This window comes from Caretta caretta, chromosome 12 (assembly GCF_965140235.1).
Source record: "Caretta caretta isolate rCarCar2 chromosome 12, rCarCar1.hap1, whole genome shotgun sequence".
Classification (NCBI taxonomy): domain Eukaryota; kingdom Metazoa; phylum Chordata; order Testudines; family Cheloniidae; genus Caretta; species Caretta caretta.
Genome location: NC_134217.1, coordinates 9,375,573 through 9,394,951, shown reverse-complemented (window position 1 = coordinate 9,394,951; position 19,379 = coordinate 9,375,573). Strand labels below are relative to the sequence as shown.

At 39.0% G+C, this 19,379-nt stretch overlaps 1 protein-coding gene across 2 annotated transcripts in view; it reads right to left on the bottom strand.

Annotated features, from left to right (window-relative positions):
- Positions 1 to 19,379, bottom strand: part of CBFB (core-binding factor subunit beta) — a 62,778-nt gene that overhangs the window by 24,906 nt on the left and 18,493 nt on the right. For both annotated transcript variants that reach the window (XM_048816725.2, XM_048816724.2), the window contains exon 4: positions 3,129 to 3,245. In XM_048816725.2, the coding sequence (XP_048672682.1) occupies positions 3,129 to 3,245 (117 nt within the window). The remainder of the gene's footprint in view (positions 1 to 3,128; positions 3,246 to 19,379) is intronic.

Genomic DNA, 19,379 nt, shown 5'->3' with positions numbered 1-19,379 from the left:
TTGCTCATCATTGAATTAAAACGAAGAATTCAAAACAAAATGAAATAGTACTAGCTATGAAGTGAAACAAATACATGATTCTACACAAAAAACATTTCTACTTCTGCTTCTAAGTTTTTGTTTGTTTTAAGATTTGAAGAAGGATGATGCCAGCACTGATGCTCTTAATTGTAGATTGTGTGCCTATCACAACTTCCAGTACTTGGGGAAAGATTGGAGCACCTTACATAACATGCTGTGGCAGTGTCCATAACTTAAGTTAGTCTAATCGGGCACTCTAACAGCTTTTCAAGGAAAGTACATTCAACTAATTTTGAAGAAGTCTCATGCGTTATATGACAAAGTGCCATCCCAGTATGAGAGATCATATCACTCAGAAACAAATGTTCTCAATGGAACTAGCAAATTCACATTCAGAACAGCTATGAGGTCTTGAATGAGGTGAAATCTGAGGCACAGAGATATTTAGTAGTGCTCATACATTATAAAGGCTTGCTTCTGAGCTGGTAGGATAGTGGATTTGTTCCAATGTAACCACAGCCCCTTCTGGAATAACTGCAAATTCTTATCAATCATCCATTTAAGGGTAGACATAACATCTTTTTACTCCTGAGAAAAGCCATGTCACCAATGCTAAGCATTTTATATAGACACATGGTGCTGTGGACATTCCAAAAGGGAAGGCCCACCAGTGACGGTGCTTCTGTCTGACTCAGAAATATATGAATTCACAATGACATGGCCTCTCTGAAATGTGGAAATATGCATCTCTCAAACTGAGAGCCCCAAGGACACAAAGGAATTATAGCATTAATATCACCATATGGAACTTTAAACAAATTGCTGAGTTTAAGACTCCGTGCCAGTATAAGACTTAAGCCCCCCCTTCCTTTTTGGAATAAAGGAATAGAATCTCTGGCCTAAACGAATACTGTTGAGGAACCCATCTGCCTGAAGTAATTCCAAAAAAAAGAGAATATCCCCAAAAGGAAACAGGAAAGACAAAGGGGAAAGGTTTGTCAAATGTGCCTTGAGGTTCTCTGCAGTAGTGTCAAACTTACTGTCTTCAAAACAGTAAGGAACAGGTTCCAAGCTACTGCAGAATCCAACCCCTCCTCCTTTTTCTAATCTCATGGATCATTCCATGCATGAGCAAGGAGCTTGTGGCCATAATGGTCACTGTTTTTAAGATGATTCTTGCCTTGCATTCAGAGGGGCATGTATCCCAGTGATGGGGATCTGTGAAAGTAATTCTTATTTTTCTCTAAGTTTATTTCTTCCAATATTCAGAAAGTGCCCATCTGAAATGATGCACCAATTCTACTGAAAAAATCTAAGCAAGAAATATGAAGCCACACTGAACCAGGAAGAGCACTAATAAGCAATAAAAATATTATCTGGAAAACATCTATCGAAAGTAGAATCTTTAGAAAGTAGTAAATATAATTTTGCAGCAACATTTTGCAAAAAAGAGTCAATGCTATTCTCTGATTTAGAAGTCACATAAAGCTATGGAGGCAATACAGCCACTCAAAATGGCCTTGTTTCAACCACATCTGGAACAGGGGGTAGTTCTGGGCCCAAAAGTTTAGGAAACCTATAGGAATGAGTAGGAATGATACAAAGAAGGGCAGCAAAAATAATAAAATGATGGATAAAAAGATGTAAATAGATTAAGGCAGATGCAATTACTGTATATAGTGGTAAAGATGAGAAACTCAGGGAGGACAAGACCTTCAAGTTAAAAATAGCAGTATCGAAAATGAAACATTAGGCAAAGGAGCAATGGCCTTAAGTTAATGAAGTAATGTTTAGGCTAAACATGAGGAAAAAGTTTTAAACAGAATGAGTAAACAGAGTTAATCAAGGCACCATCACTTCACATCTAAAAGAACAGATTAGAGAGAGATTTGCTGGGATACCTGATCCCCCACATGGAACAAAATATATGCTTAACATATCTGCTCAATCTTTCCGCTTTTTATTTCATCTTTTCCCCTCATCTGCTACCTCCCTCTTTATTCAGAAGCTCTTTGGGGCAGGGACCATATCTTCATGGATCTCTCATGCAGCTACCACAATTTTGACACTATAAAAATAAACACTGAATAGTTCTGCAAAATACAGGTTGATAATGGATGATCGAAATGATCTTTACTGGTATTGTTTATCATTGGATACCTCTGAATTCTTTTTCTTTTGAAGCAAAGGTAGACTCAGTCAACAGCTGTGACAAATTGCTGCATCAGCTTTCTGATAGAAGCAGAGGAATTAAATTATGAATTTATGCTTTAAGCATGTGATTCTGTCCTCGAACCATTTCTTTAGTAAATAATCTTGCAGAGATGCAATCAAATTTTTATGTACAATTTGTATTTTAAAGAGTCATCTCCCCATCTAATGAAACCACAGACTGTAAGTGTTTGCTACACTCTTGTATGCTTCAGAAAAACTTAATTATTCACTTTACACTAGTAACGTTGTCAGTTTTCTCAAAAGATGTCATACCTATACAAAGCAGAGTCAGCCACTATAAAGAAGATAAAGAAAAGCAAAGTAATAAGACAACTGTTCGGAGGCGGGGTGGGGGGGAGACACAGATGGATGACAGTAATCAATTGGAATGGGCTTTTTTTGTTTGCGTTTGCTTTTAGGTGAATGGCATTAGTCATTGAAAACTTTAATGAGTTTTAAACAGAATTTGCACTATTTGGTATCACTACTAGTTTGCCAATCCTTTCCTGCAGAGTGGAGAATTATTATTATTATTTTTTTTTACAGTACTCAAAATTTGTGCTGTGTACTTCTCAGCATGTGTAAATGGCCCAAGATCCACGCCTGAAATAACTCTCAATCTCATTTAATAATGAATTTAACTGGAGCTACAGATTTTTAAGTCAATGAATTCCCACACTAGAAGTATTCTGTGAATTTTTTACACATAGCTGAAGGCAGAACAGACACAAATGAAAGGGTGCGATTACGCTGATGACTGACTAAATCCGAAGCCTCATAACTGCATGTATTCTCTCTCCTGAAAGAAAATGCACTTGTTTAAAAAGTAGTAGTTGTCACACTTATTACATACTCAGTACATGGGTAGCCCACAAGGTTTGAGACTGCCTTACCTGTGCTCTCTCTTCATCAAATTCCAGGCAGCCCATACCATCCAGTCTCTGCAGATCTATCCAGCCTTTCCAGATAACACAGACACCATTCAGAATCATAGGTGCCTTTAAGTACACCTGAAATATAGGCAGACACATGCATCTGAGTTTAAAAGCATTTGTATATACAAATGGTTACTGTATTTATTTTTTAACTATATTTCTATAATTACTACTCCGATACAAGCAACGCTACATACAAAACACGATTGAACCAGTTGGTAACTTGACATTCCCCTTAACGTTTTTCCCCGCCAACTACATTTTAATCAAAAGCCTGTATATACTATAATTAATAATCTGGATATTGTATTTTGCACACTATACATACTGGAATTAATTTATTTCCCCAGTTTATAAACCAGAATGCACCGGTGTGTGGTGAAAATTCTGTTGCTGCTTACGCTTAAAGTCACTTGTGTTTCTTGTCAGACCACCTCTTATGTTCATTTGTTTTATGTGTTATGTTATTTGTTTTATATATATAGTGGCACACTATCAGCAATGTAAGATTTATCACAAATTTTTTTTAAAAAGTGTTAGACAAATGTTAGACAAAATGCTTTTCTGCACTCAGAGGGAGTTTTATTTTGCTTTTGCCACAAATTTATTTTTCTTAATACTAAAAGAATAAACACCAATTTCTCTTCTCAAGCCTAAAATAAACAAATGAAGACTAAAGAGAGAGAGAGAGAAAAAAAAAAAAGCAGCGCTTAACGTAATACACTATCCAAACCGCAAAGACTGTGTGTGGCACGTCTTAATTTACGGAAGACTGGGGAAACCTATTTTCTAATGTTATTTTCTAATATTTGTAAAAGGTAAATTGACAAAGGATTAAATATTTCTACCGAACCACACTTTGCATGGTACCTTACACAGTAATAAGAGAAATTGTAATGGTCACTAAGAGCCAATAGTCTACATAGTGGTACATAATACTGTGATTTAAAGCTGAAGTATTTCCCCTCCAAATAACAGAGATGAATCTCCTCACAGGAAATTTAAAAAGAAATGGATATTGTGTTAAAGGGGTTTGACAGCTTAAGTTTGCTGACTTTTTAAAATGTCAAACAGAGCAGTGTGGTGTAACTCATGAAAACGTTAAGTAGATTTCAGTAGTTACTATGTAATACTGTCCTGCTCTGTAGACATATTGTACCCAGAGTAAAAGCTTTCCTTCCCCCACATCTAAACTGGGGTGGATAGCTGTTTTATCCATACTCCATAAGCTCCAGTTTCAGCAGAAACTTATGGACCTCTTTGGGACTTGCAATTCTCACTTTTTTTTATGAACACAATGTCAAGAACTCTAAATTCAGGATTTTGGCCAGGATTGCCCAGCTTTTTATAGTCCTTTCTGAGTACTCTCTGTCCCAACAGAAGTTCCAGCCAATCAGCTACGTGTTTTAAAAAAATTGGCCTTCCTCAACTACAAAACACCATACAGAGCAAGTGGGAGGCATGAGGCTGTGTTCATCCTCTCTCCACACCTCAGCCAACTGGGGCTGATGGGACTGGAGAAGTCAACATCCATCCAGGCACACGGTTGGATGGAACTGAGGTGTTGAGGCTGCTCCGCCCCCTATATAGTCTCACCTGTTAGGATATAGATATTCAGGCCTGTCTGTAAAGGCCTATACTCTAAGAATTTAGGTGTATTCTTATCACTTAGCTAGTTACAGAGGTATAAAAGAAAGATTCAAAATCACCGTCTGCCGGGGTAAGGGCCTTCTCTTACTGTGACAGTCTGAGGCCCTGTTCTTAGGCTAAGATCTTTGGCTAAGCAGCAGAGGCGGCCATAAGCTGGGAAGCGAACGGTCACATCCTCATATTCCAAACTAGTCACATTGAAAGAAGGTGCTATGGGACTGTTAGGAATACAATCCTGTCCTGATAGTGCCTATCACCTCCAGAGAAAGGGAAGTGTCGAGAAGATGTAAAAGGAAAATAAGTTTGATAGCATCCTGTCTGGCAAGAACTCACTTATCTATAGATAACATAAAACCAGCCGGAGAACACTTCAATCTCTTTGGTCACTCGATTACAGACCTAAAAGTTGCAATTCTTCAACAACAAAAACTTCAAAAAACAGACTCCAATGAGAGACTGCTGAACTGGAATCAATTTGCAAACTGGATACAATTAACTTAGGCTTGAATAGAGACTGGGAGTGGATGGGTCATTACACAAAGTAAAACTATTTCCCCATGTTTATTCCCCCCCCTCCACCCCTCACTGTTCCTCAGACGTTCTTGTCAAGCGCTGGAAATGGCCCACCTTGATTATCACTACAAAAGGTCCCGTCGTCCCCCTTCCCACCCCGGCTCTCCTGCTGGTAATAGCTCACCTTAAGTGATCACTCTCATTACAGTGTGTATGGTAACACCCATTGTTTCATGTTCTCTATGTATATAAATCTCCCCACTGTGTTTTCCACTGAATGCATCCGATGAAGTGAGCTGTAGCTCATGAAAGCTTATGCTCAAATAAATTTGTTAGTCTCTAAGGTGCCACAAGTACTCCTTTTCTTTTTGCGAATACAGACTAACACGGCTGCTACTCTGAAACTTATCAATAGATGTAGTTGTGAAATCCTCACTTCTGTATTGTTTTGTCATTCTAGTTCCCACTTTGCTATTGTTTATTTGCATGGTCTCTGTCTGGTTCTCTGATTGTTTCTGTCTGCTGTATAATTAATTTTGCTGGGTGTAAACTAATTATTGTGGTGGGATATAATTGGTTAAATAATCATGTTACAATATGTTAGGATTGGTTAGTTAAATTTCAGTAAAATGATTGGTTAAGGTATAGCTAAGCGGAACTCAAGTTTTACTATATCGTCTGCACTCAATCAGGAAGTAAGGGGGGGAATGGAAACAGGGAATGGGGGTGGGGAATTGGAATCATGTTTTGCTAAGGGGAGGGAATGGGAACAGGGACACAGGTAAGGCTCTGTGGTGTCAGAGCAGGGAAGGGGGACACTAAGGAAGGAAACTGGAATCATGCTTGCTGGAAGTTCACCCCAATAAACATCGAATTGTTTGCACCTTTGGACTTCGGATATCATTGCTCTCTGTTTGTGTGAGAAGGACCAGGGAAATAAGTGGGTGAAGGAATGAGCCCCCTAACATCACTCTCAGTACAGAGTGATGCTGAGGGGTGGAGTGGCATGGGAGTGCTCTAGCTCAGTGGTTCTCAAAGCCGGGCCGCCGCTTGTTCAGAGAAAGCCCCTGGCGGGCTAGACCGGTTTGTTTACCTGCCGCGCCCGTGGGATCGGCCGAACCTGCGGACATGGCAGGTAAACAAACCGGTCCGGCCCGCCAGGGGCTTTCCCTGAACAAGCGGCAGACCGGCTTTGAGAACCACTGCTTTAGCTGACATTGCTAGAGGAAGGTTTTACTGTCAGGCACCACAAGGTGGTACGGTAACCACAGGTGGGAATATGCAGAGCTCGAAGGAAAACCTATATTCTAGAACAGTTTATTTCACAAAAGCTTATTCTAAGAAACGCGTATGTTACACTGATACAACTCAATCAGGAGGTGAACTCTGACACCTACTGACAACATAAATACAAGGTTCCAGAGTAGCAGCCGCGTTAGTCTGTATCTGCAAAAAGAAAAGGAGGACTTGTGGCACCTTAGAGACTAATCAATTTATTTGAGCATAAGCTTTCGTGAGCTACAGCTCACTTCATCGGATGCATTCAGAGGACAATACAGTGGGGAGATTTATAAACACAGAGAACATGAAACAATGGGTGTTACCATAAACACTGTAACGAGAGTGATCAGGTAAGGTGAGCTATTACCAGCAGGAGAGCCGGGGGGTGAGGGGGTGAAGACGGGACGGGACCTTTTGTAGTGATAATCAAGGTGGGCCATTTCCAGCGGTTGACAAGAAAGTCTGAGGAACAGCGGGGGGTGGGGGGAATAAACATGGGGAAATAGTTTTACTTTGTGTAATGACCCATCTGCTCCTAGTCTTTATTCAAGCCTAAGTTAATTGTATCCAGCTTGTAAATTAATTCCAATTCAGCAGTCTCTCACTGGAGTCTGTTTCTGAAGTTTTTGTTGTTGAAGAATTGCAACTTTTAGGTCTGTAATCGAGTGACCAAAGAGATTGAAGTGTTCTCCGACTGGTTTTTGAATGTTATAATTCTTGACGTCTGAATTGTGTCCATTTATTCTTTTACATAGAGACTGTCCAGTTTGGCCAATGTACATGGCAGAGGGGCATTGCTGGCACATGATGGCATATATCACACTGGCAGATGTGCTGCTGAATGAGCCTCTGATAGTGTGGCTGATGTGATTAGGCCCTATCCCAGCGCTGGGAGCTTCTCCCCTCGTGGGGGTGGGGTTTTTGTTTGTTTGTTTGTTTTTTACAGTGCTGGGAGAGCTCTCTCCCAGCCCTGGTGCTGCAACTACACAGCCACGTTAAAGCGCTGCCATGCCCTGAGAGACAGGCAGAGTCATGAGTCAGCTTTTTTGAGGATAGGAACTAGAAGGAAATGAGAGGTTAAGAGGATATCAATTGTTTCTATTTTAGGCTCATTAAAATATACAATTATTTTAAACAAAAGCACCAAAGCGCTAACAAGCTTTCCCAACCCCCAAAAGGCTTCTCTTTCACCAAGCCTCCCAATCCCTCCAATTAACTGCACTGATCAATCACAAAAAGCTTGGGTTGGGAGTTGTGTAGCACTTCCTGAAAGTCACCAAATCTGGTCTTAGACAGACAAAGGAAGTGACTTCCAAAGCCAAGGAGCCCACTCTGATAACACCTTGCTTGCCAGCCCCCTCCCTTTGACTTTAGAAGCTGTTTGTGCAGAGTACCTCTGATGATACCCTGTGTGAGTTCCAAACAGACAACTAAGCAGCCAGGATGCAAACCATTTAGGGCTTTACAAACCAAAACCAACACCTTAAACGTCATCTGGTAACCAGAGAAGCTCAAGAACAACGGTTCTCAAACTTTTGTACTGGTGACCCCTTTCACATAGCAAGCCTCTGAGTGCGACCCCTCGCCTCCCAAATTAAAAACACTTCTTTATATATTTAACACTATTAAATATGCTGGAGGCAAAGCAGGAGGCCAACAGCTCGCAACCCCCCATGTAATAACCTCACAACCCCCTGAGGGGTCCCGACCTCCAGTTTGAGAACCCCTGCTCAAGAAGTTCTGGGATTCCATCTTTTAACCCTCAGTTGTACTGCTTTCAGCAGGCATACATCACAACAACTCAGAAGTGAAAACTAATTGTAATTTGAAAGGGGGGATTTTTGAATGAACTACAAGTATGCTAGAAAGACAAGATGGGTAAAGTAATATCTTTAATTGGACCAACTTCTTTTGCTGAGAGAAAAAAGCTTTCAAGTTACATATAGCTCTTCCTCTGGTCTGGGATAGGTACTCAGTGTCACAATTAAATACAAAGTAGAACAGACAGAACTAATAAGTAGTTAGTACATATTTTAAGGTGAGGTTGGTCCAATAAAAGATATTACCCTCACTCATCTTCTCTCTAATATCGTGGGACTGACATGGCTACACCACCACAGCATATAAATACACTGACAAATTTTCAAATTACTTGTATAAAAAATAAAACCTGTATTTAAAAAATTCTTATTAGAAGCTATGTATTTATGTCACCCTCTTTCCCCCTACATCAAAACACATTTCTCCCATCAAAACATCCAGCCAAGCATATTGGTGCAATTTCCTTTATTTTAGAGAAAAACTTAAAAGGCTCCTTTTTTTCTCCCCTCTTTCTGGAAGAAGGGAAACAGCTTGCCACTGTAGCCTAAACCGTTTAACCACATATTTCCTTCTTTTTAGATACAACTCTTCTGGTTCCCTTTCAATTTCCAAACCTTGACAAATTTTAATAAATTCCTGTTGCAGAGCAGTTATCACCAACACACCTCTAAATCCAAAGGCATGGCGTCTTTTAAAATCTGATATTAGCACTCCAAAATCATTTATTCAGAAGTTGCTGGATCATAGTAAGGCAGTCAAAGACTACAGTAATTCTATTAAGGCCCCAAGATTCTCCTTTCCTATTACAAAATTATTTTTACTGTTTATGATTAAAATTAGGCTGAAAAATGTAGCTGTTATCAACAATACCATCAAAACTTAAGTGAGAATCTATTTTCAAGCTAAAATGGTTTCCTCAAAATTTTTCCATTTTCCCCCCTAATGCGGCTTGTCATGATATCTGAAATTCATTCTGGTTTGTGAAGCTCAGATATTATCGCTATGAGCACAGAAAAGATCGTTAAGGCAATAAATTCCATATTCAGTTCAATGTTTGGATAATGTGCAGAAAACCATCACATGGGACCATACAATGAAAAACTAGATTAAGAAGAAATATTAAATAGCTGCCTCATATATACAGCAGCCTGTCTTGAATGAAGCAGGGATCCTCTGGAGAAGATAGCAGCTGATCATGTCACTAAACACTGTATAGCTATGTATACACACAAAGCAGAATTCAAGTTGCATAGGCAACCATAAACCTGCTACTGTATTTTCTAACTTCTGAATGCTTAATTTTGTAATTTAAGTAACAGTCATATGTAATTTCTCATGGTTTTTCAAAAAGAACATAAAACTCAACCTCTATTATGTGTACCTGTACCAACCCTCCTCTCGTGCATCTGTAGCAGATTTTGAACCCTAAATGTTCAGCACTGCAGCAGCAGCAGCAGCCCCCCAACATGCCAGCTAAAAGATAAGGCAGATTAGCAATCAGCAAGAGAAGGCTAATATCCCTTGGGGACTACTTATTAGAGGATGCTGCCTAACCATCTGAAAAAGCAGATTACATATGCAGTAGCACAGCCAAGAATAAATATTTGGCAGACTCAGAGAGAATGGAGCTAACTGGATGAGACTTGGGTCTACCACATTAGAGATCTGGGTTCTATTACCAGCTTGTGTATGTAACCTGTGAGGCCTTTCTCAATAATAGGGATTGTGAAGGGCACAGAATTTAATTTAATTTAATAGAAGAACCAAGTGCAAAACCCATCATCTTCTGGCTCCCAGCACAGCGCATCTTCATCTAAGCCAAAACATATTTTGATGGGAGAAACCACTTCTCTGTACCTATCCAGAATTCCAGCTCCTTATGTGGACTGCTGAAACAAGGAACCAGGGTGGTATTACGCATAGTGTTAATGGAATCTTGAGTGTTTCTGGCAGTAAGCTAAAAACAAGCAGTGCCATATGAAACAAAAATTTGCAATGGAAATTTTCAGCAGCTTGTAATGCAGACAACACTGCACAGAACTTTATGAGGCCAGCAAAAGGCACTTTATTGCCCCCTATTACTATCCCTCTGCTACATTTCAAGGTCCTGCTGTAAGACATAAGAACAGCCATACTGGGTCAGACCAAAGGTCCATCTAGCCCAGTACCCTGTCTTCTGACAGTGGCCAATGCCAGAGGCCCCAGAGGGAATGAACAGAACAGGTAATCATCAAGTGATCCATCCCCTGTCGCTCGTTCCCAGCTTCTGGCAAACAGAGGCTAGGGACACCATCCCTGCCCATCCTGGCTAATAGCCATTGATGGACCAATCCCCCATTAACTTACCTTGTTCTTTTTTGAACCTTGTTATAGTCTTGGCCTTCACAACATCCTCTGGCAAGAAGTTCCACAAGTTGACTGTGCGTTGTGTGAAGAAATACTTCCTTTTCTTTGTTTTAAACCTGCTGCCTATTAATTTCATTTGGTGACCCCTAGTTCATGTGTTATGAGAAGGAGTAAACAACACTTGCTTATTTACTTTCTCCACACCAGTCATGATTTTATAGACCTCTATCATATCCCCCCTTAGTCGTCTCTTTTGCAAGCTGAACAGTCCCAGTTTTATTAATCACTCCCCATATGGGAGCCGTTCCATCCCCCTCATCATTTTTGTTGCCCTTTTTTGAACCTTTTCCAATATATCTTTTTTGAGATAGGGTGACCAGAATTGCACACAGTATTCAAGATGTGGACATACCATGGATTTATATGATATTTTCTGTCTTATTAGCTATCCCTTTCTTTAGGATTCCCAACATTCTGTACACTTTTTTGACTGCCACTGCACATTAAGTGGATGTTTCAGAGAACTAACCACAATGACTCCAAGATCTCTTTCTTGACCGGTAACAGCTAATTTATACTCCATTTTGTGTGTATAGTTGGAATTATGTTTTCCAGTGTGCACTACTTGGCATTTATCAACACTGAATTTTATCTGCCATTTTGTTGTCCAGTCAACCAGTTTTGAGAGATCCTTTTGTAGCTCTATGCAGTCTTCTTGGGACTTAACTATGTTGAGTAGTTTTGTATCATCTGCAAATTTTGCCACCTCACTGTTTACCCCTTTTCCCAGATCATTTATGAATATGTTGAACAGGACTCGGCCCTGGACAGACCCCTGGGGTACACCACCACTTACCGCTCTCCATTCTGAAAACTGACCATTTATTCCTACCCTTTGTTTCCTATCTTTTAACCAGTTACTAATCCATGAGAGGATCTTTTCCCTCTTATCCCATGACAGTTTACTTGGCTTAAGAGCCTTTGGTGAGGGACCTTGTCAAAGGCTTTCTGAAAATCTAAGTACACTACATCTAATGGATCCCCCTTGTCCACATACTTATTGATCTCCTCAAAGAATTCTAGTAGATTGGTGAGGCATGATTTCCCTTTACAAAAACCATGTTAACTCTTCCCCAACAAATTATGTTAATCTGTGTGTCTGACAATTTTGTTCCTTACTGTAGTTTCAACCAGTTTGCCCGGTATTGAAGTCAGGCTTACCAGCCTATAATTGCCAGGATCACCTCTGGAGCCCGTTTTAAAAATTGGTGTCACATTAGCTATCCTCCAGTCATTTGGTACAGAAGCTGATTTAAATGATAGGTTACAAACTACAGTTAGTAGCTTTGCCATTTCACATTTGAGTTTCTTCAGAACTCTTGGGCGAATGCCATCTGGTCCTGGTGACTTCTTATTGTTTAGTTTATCAATTTGTTCCAAAACCTCCTCTAATTACAGGTTTGGAAATTTCTCTCACATCCTCAACCATGAAGACCGAGGCAAATAATTCATTTAGTTTCTCCGCAATGGCCTTATCCTCCTTGAATGCTCCTTTAGCATCTTGATCGTCCAGTGGCCCCACTGGTTGTTTAGCAGGCTTCTTGCTTCTGATGTACTTAAAAATGTTTTGCTATTACTTTTTGAGTCTTTGGCTAACTGTTCTTCAAATTCTTTTTTGGCCTTCATAATTATATTTTTACGTTTCATTTGCCAGAGTTTATGCTCCTTTCTATTTTCCTCACTAGGATTTAACTTCCACTTTTTAAAGGATGCCTTTTTGTCTCTCACTGCTTCTTTGACTTTGTTGTTTAGCCATGGTGGCACTTTTTTGGTTCTCTTACTGTGTTTTTTAATTTGGGGTATACATTTAAATTGAGCCTTTATTATGGTGTCTTTAAAAAGTTTCCATGCAGCTTGCAAGAATTCCACTTTTGGCACTGTACCTTTTAGTTTCTGTTTAACTTCCTCAACTTCTGAAATTCCCCTTTCTGAAATTAAATGCTACAGTGTTAGGCTGCTGAGCTGTTTTTCCCCAGGGATGTTAAATTTAATTATATTATGGTCATTACCAAGCGGTCCACCTATATTCACCTCTCAGCCCAGATCCAGAGCTCCACCCAGGACTAAATCAAGAATTGCCTCTTCTCTTGTGGGTTCCAGGACTAGCTGCTCCAAGAAGCAGTCATTTAAGGTGTCAAGAAACTTTATTTCTGCATCCTGTCCTGAGGTGACATGTACCCAGTCAATATGGGGATAGTTGAAGTCCCCCATTATTACTGAGTTTTTTTATTTTTATAGCCTCTCTAATCTCCCTGAGCATTTCACAGTCACTATCACCATCCTGGTCAGGTGGTCGGTAATATATACCTACTGTTATATTCTTATTATTAGAGCATGGAATTACTATCCATAGAGATTCTATGGTACAGTTCATTTAAGATTTTTACTTAATTTGATTCTATGCTTTCTTTCACATATAGCATCACTCCCCCACCAGCACGACCTGTTCTGTCCTTCCGATATATTTTGTACCGTGGTACTACTGTGTCCCATTGATTATTCTCATTCCACCAAGTTTCCGTGATTCCTATTATATCAATATCCTCATTTAATATGAGGCACTCTAGTTCACCCATCTTATTATTTAGACTTCTAGCATTTGTATATAATCACTTAAAAACCTTGTCACTTTTTAGCTGTCTGCCATTACATGATGTAACTGAATGGGACTATTTCATTTGACTGTTTCTCATCAGATCCTACCCGTATTTTGTCTTCTTCCATTCTCTCCTCTTTAGTAGGACATAGAGACTTCTCCATTAATAGATCCTCTCCTAGGGGATGTCTCTGTCCAAGCCACATGCTCCTCTGCACTGACTGGCTTTCCCCCAACCCTTAGTTTAAAAACTGCCCTATGATCTTTTTAATGTTAAATGCCAGCAATCTGGTTCCATTTTGGTTTAGGTGGAGCCCATCCTTCCTGTATAGGTTCCCCCTTTCCCAAAAGCTTCCCCAGTTCCTAATACATCTAAATCCCTCCTCCCTACACCATCATCTCATCCATGCATTGAGATCCTACAGTTTTTGCCTGTCTAACTGCCCCCGTGCATGGAACTGGAAGCATTTCAGAAAATGCGACCATGGAGGTTCTGGACTTCAATCTCTTACCTAGTAGCCTAAATTTGGCCTCCAGGATTTCTCTCCTGTCCTTCCTATGTCCTTGGTACCTACATGCAGCTTGTTCCTTTGTTGAGGCTTTGATCCCACAAACATACTACAGACAACAAACTTATCCCAAGGGTCATATAATCGCTCCTCCTTCACCTGGAGAGCTCCCTTACAAAACTCCCCTGTTAGCTGCTCCTGTCCGCTAGCTCCTTGGGTGGCTTAGAAGTGGGCTTTTTAAAGCCCTGGTCTTCCTGAGTAGTCCCGCCCCCTAGTAAAGGGTTGATGGGTGCTGAAGGGCTTAGAGATCAAAGCCTCGTTAAGAAGCTCTCAGCCTTGCCTAGCAGGCCACTAGGCTCAGCACACGGTCCCCCAAATGAACAGACCATATGGTATATTTCAGTCAAGCAGCAAGCACACCACAAACACAGTGTGTGTTAAAAAAAAAACTGCACTTTTAAAAAAATTTCTAACAAAATGGAAAATGTTAAGCAACCTAAATATAAGTGTTACTATTACTCCCCTCGCATAATGACAGGTTAGAGAATAACAGCCGTGTTAGTCTGTATTCGCAAAAAGAAAAGGAGTACTTGTGGCACCTTAGAGACTAACCAATTTATTTGAGCATGAGCTTTCGTGAGCTACAGCTCACTTCATCGGATGCATACCGTGGAAACTGCAGCAGACTTTATATATACACAGAGAATATGAAACAATACCTCCTCCCACCCCACTGTCCTGCTGGTAATAGCTTATCTAAAGTGATCATCAGGTTGGGCCATTTCCAGCACAAATCCAGGTTTTCTCACCCTCCACCCCCCCACACAAATTCACTCTCCTAATTTGTGTGTGGGGGGGTGGAGGGTGAGAAAACCTGGATTTGTGCTGGAAATGGCCCAACCTGATGATCACTTTAGATAAGCTATTACCAGCAGGACAGTGGGGTGGGAGGAGGTATTGTTTCATATTCTCTGTGTATATATAAAGTCTGCTGCAGTTTCCACGGTATGCATCCGATGAAGTGAGCTGTAGCTCACGAAAGCTCATGCTCAAATAAATTGGTTAGTCTCTAAGGTGCCACAAGTACTCCTTTTCTTATTACTCCCCTCATAATTTACACTGTAAAGTGTTTTTGCTCAAAATTTGTGCATGTGCAATCCACTGCCCTATCATGATCAACTCCCCCTCTGAAAGGGCCAGGGACTGATTGTAAAAGATTCAGTACAGTGCATATATTTAAGAACTAAAATATGACTGAATCCCATCGCATTTACTAACTGGACAGGAGGAGAGTTCTCAATTATTCTGAAAGGGATAAAGTGTCAATTTATTTGTATTCAAGACACTAAACCTAGTTCTCAGTTTCCCATCCTATTTAAGTCCTCTGGTAAATCCTTATCACACAATACCAGGGTGATTTACTGATGTGATGCAGATGTTATCTGTATACTTCATCCACACATCCTGCAGTTACAAAAAGAAGAGTTCCCTCTCCCTAAAGCAACTGAGCCATTTCCTCCCCCACAGATTGCACACAGTTCTCACCACCCACTGACTAATGAATCAGCACACTAAACAGCAGCCACAGCCACCACTGTGACAAACTTAATCCCCCAGGAAATAATAGTCCCCAGTGAAACAGTATGCTCCCTTCTCTTTTGTTTTCTATCATATTCCAGCGCACTGGACCAAGATGCATTCTTTTAAAAGACACTCAGCTCTGACTCATTGCTCCAGTCTCGTCACATGCATCTCTTCATTCGTAAGTGTTCGGTCAACTGCCTATTTGCTGGTTGATCACAGTAATTAAATTCCAATGTTGATCACACCTGTCTCTGAATCATACCCAACACTAGCTATTTAAAACAGCAGTCTCTCCAATGGTTTAATTTACCAAACATTGTCTCCCATGTAAAAAATATTTATAAAATATTTGCTCCCAGTCAAAGAAATTTCATAAGGGTAAGCCTAACTTTTTATCATCTCATCTACTCAAAATCTGGTTTATGTACAGGGCCCACTTGTTAAAAGGTGCAAACTCTATTCAAGAGAAGCAAGTAAAATATTCAGTTAGGAAGTTATGTATCCATCTTTATCTTTCAGTTACCTCAGAAAACCTAAACTTTTTTATACATGTTTACTTGCATTATCAACTTCTATTAAAGTCCCCAAATATACCATGTGGCAACATCATTAGAGAGTCACAAAGCTTCTTACTTTACAAGTTGGAGAATATACTCTAGAGGCCACTTGTGAGGTGAAAACATGTTAACACTTTGTAGGATAGCATTTATGGCATTAAATGAGGGGATGGGAACTTTCTCCTCCAATATTTTAATAATTTTAAGATTAACTTATGTAAATTAGGAAAAAATGCCCTTTAACTTGTTAATTTTTATTTTAAAAAGTAATACTTGCATATCATTAAAAATAAATCCTTTTGGTAAAATAGGATGGGCTACAACAGTAATTGTGACATGCAGATTAATTAGCAAAGTTTAAAACAAGTTTATAGCTTAAGAGCAGTCAACCTAAAACTCCTGCTACAGATAATACTTTTACATATTGGTCATTCACATAACGCTGCTCAAAGAAACTAAAGAAAAACTAATCACCCAGTTACAGGTGACACAGAACTAATCAGAATGTCTGTTAGTTTCATTATGCACTCTGTGCCAACTAGTTTTCTCCTATAAGGAAACAGTACATTAAGGTTATATTAGCAATCACTAAAAGACGCAGGCTTTTACATTGTTACTATAAACAACACACTAAGATCAAGTTCTCATTGACTCACTTCAAATGGATGATACAAGTCTCCAACAAATTTTTAAACACATTATGAACCAGTCAGCGGTACATCATTTTTTAATCTCAGAGCTAAACACAGTTTATTACTTTTACAAAATAGTTTTAAGTAAAACAGATACATTTTAATTAATGAAGATTTGTAGTCAATCCTTAAATTATTATTTGGGAAAGAGTAATTCTAGCTATCAATACTGCAGACTATGGTGATAAGAAAACAAAAGTAAAGAAACTGGATGGCACACTGGACTTGTACACAATACACCACGATCCAAATACTGATTTAGATCAAGTGTGACTATGTAATTGACTAGTGATTTATACAATACACCCTGCTGGAGACAGTGCTATTAGTTCTTCCACTATCATTATACCAAGTTAACTCTCAAATTGCTAAATTATGTCAATGTGCAAGTTATTTTTTATCTTATTTTATTTGGCATTCCTGGACACAAGCCTGAAATTAATCTCTCTGACCTCAGATTCTTAGATGTACATATTAACTGGTGACATTTATGCAAGTGATCATCATATAAATATTCTAAATTCTGGGTTGCTTACCTAGATCTTTCTAAACAGAGGTGTTACATCATGGGCACTCTGAACACACATTATATTAACAAGTTCATTCTTTTGAAAGTTGTCTGTTTAAAAGAAAAAATAATCTATTTTAACTCTCAATCACCTAGAGAAAATTCTTAAAACAAAAGTCATCCTTTTGAAAGCTAAATGTAGCCAAATTAGTGACTTAAATTTGGTCTTAAAATCTCATGAAGACGAAAAGGAAGCTACTCAATGCCTGACAAACTAGGCCCTATTTCCAATGGGTATGACTTTTTCCCCCACACAGTAAATGTCACCATGCTTTGTAGACAAAACTGTAATCATTTTACCATGGGTATTTTCCCCCTTTTCACTGAGCCACAGTAAGCCACTGAGTCTTTTGGTTGTTCCTTATTTAAACATCGTCTATGATCTTGTAGTACAGTGCCTCCCACTTGGTTAAATCTGATTGCAATTCTACCATTTGCCCCCTTGCAGTTGATCACCTACACCTCATATCCAAAACACAATATTAATTTTGTAAATCACATTCCACAATTTTTAGAAAGCTAGAGTTCAAAATCAAGGCTTATATTTACTATGCGCCATTAGCCTTGGGAAACTGAGGAAACCCTGAAGAAACATATGGAAGTGAACATTACGGTACATTAGCTTTTAACATTTACATGCTGGACTGTATAGTAGAAATTCTACCATTTTATATAAAATAAGAAAAATTATGTATTGTTTTTAAAAACAGCATTTCGTAATTCAGTATTTCAGGGCTAAAAAAAAAAATCGGACATTTTGAGTTTTGCTGAATAAAAAAAAAAGGGATAAAATACTCTTTAAACAACTGCATTGCAAACTTTCCAGAAGTCCTTATGAATTGCTAATAAACTCTAGTGCAGTTTTGCTAAAATTTTGGATGGTAAAGTATTAAAAATATTTGAGCCTAATATTAAATATTTAATCTGTAAATTATTTAGACAGCTCTTTATAATCTAAGCAAGTCAAAGTGTTATTTAACATTTATAAACTCCAGTGAGTTTTCCCTCTCCCACCACAGAGCAAAGTATCCTTTGCTCATTCTGTTTTTGTACCTTGGAACTTGTTACAGCTAAATTAAGAAACAAATGGTTTCCAGGAATGATACACGGTGAATCAACTCCACCCTCTACATTCTCAGAAAAGTGTGTAATTTAGTTTTAACTTCAGCAATGAGTCTATCACCTGCCATATTCAACACTCAAGAACAAGGAGGGAGAACAGTACTCATTTTCAGTAGTTTTAGGTGTGTAATGGGAGTCTTTTCGCACACAAATGAATAGATTCATAGCTGTCCATTTAAATGAATACTGAACTACTTTTGATAATCACGCTCAAAATGCTAACTCTTCAGAACATTCTGATGCTAAAATGAATATCGAAAAATGCTGCAATAATTTCTATCCAAGAATGCCAACACTGACTACATCTATATTTTAGCTCTCCAATTTTGGAAGAATTATTGGGAAAACAAATAGTAGCATTCCCTTAGTATAGCCACTCAATATAAAAATATGGATTCAGATTCAGAGTAACAAAGTCTTGTAAACGGGATATTTATTCCAAATCCTAGAGCATCTTCCAAAAGCATGTTCCATAGCAAAAGCTGATGGATTGTCATTAAGCAGCTTAGCAACGTTTAAATGGTGCCTGCTTTAATTACAAACAAAAAAAGGTTTCAGAGTAATTTTAAAAATTATTTACGCATCTCAATATTAATGGAGTGCCATTCATTTTTACTAACACAATTTGTCAGCTCCAGCTAGAAAAACACTTGCTTCGAAGTTCAAAACTATGACAGACAACTTTCTATTGCTTTCCATATTGCCAAAATAAGTCACGGATACATTTAAGTTTTGAGACTGTAATAGGGTTCAGAAACGAACAAAATGAGTTTATGGAGCATAGGTCCATCAATGGCTATTAGCCAGGATGGGCAGGGATGGTGTCCCTGGCCACTGTTGCTAGAAGCTGGGAATGAGTGACAGGGGATGGATCACTTGATGACTGCCTGTTCTGTTCATTCCCTCTGGG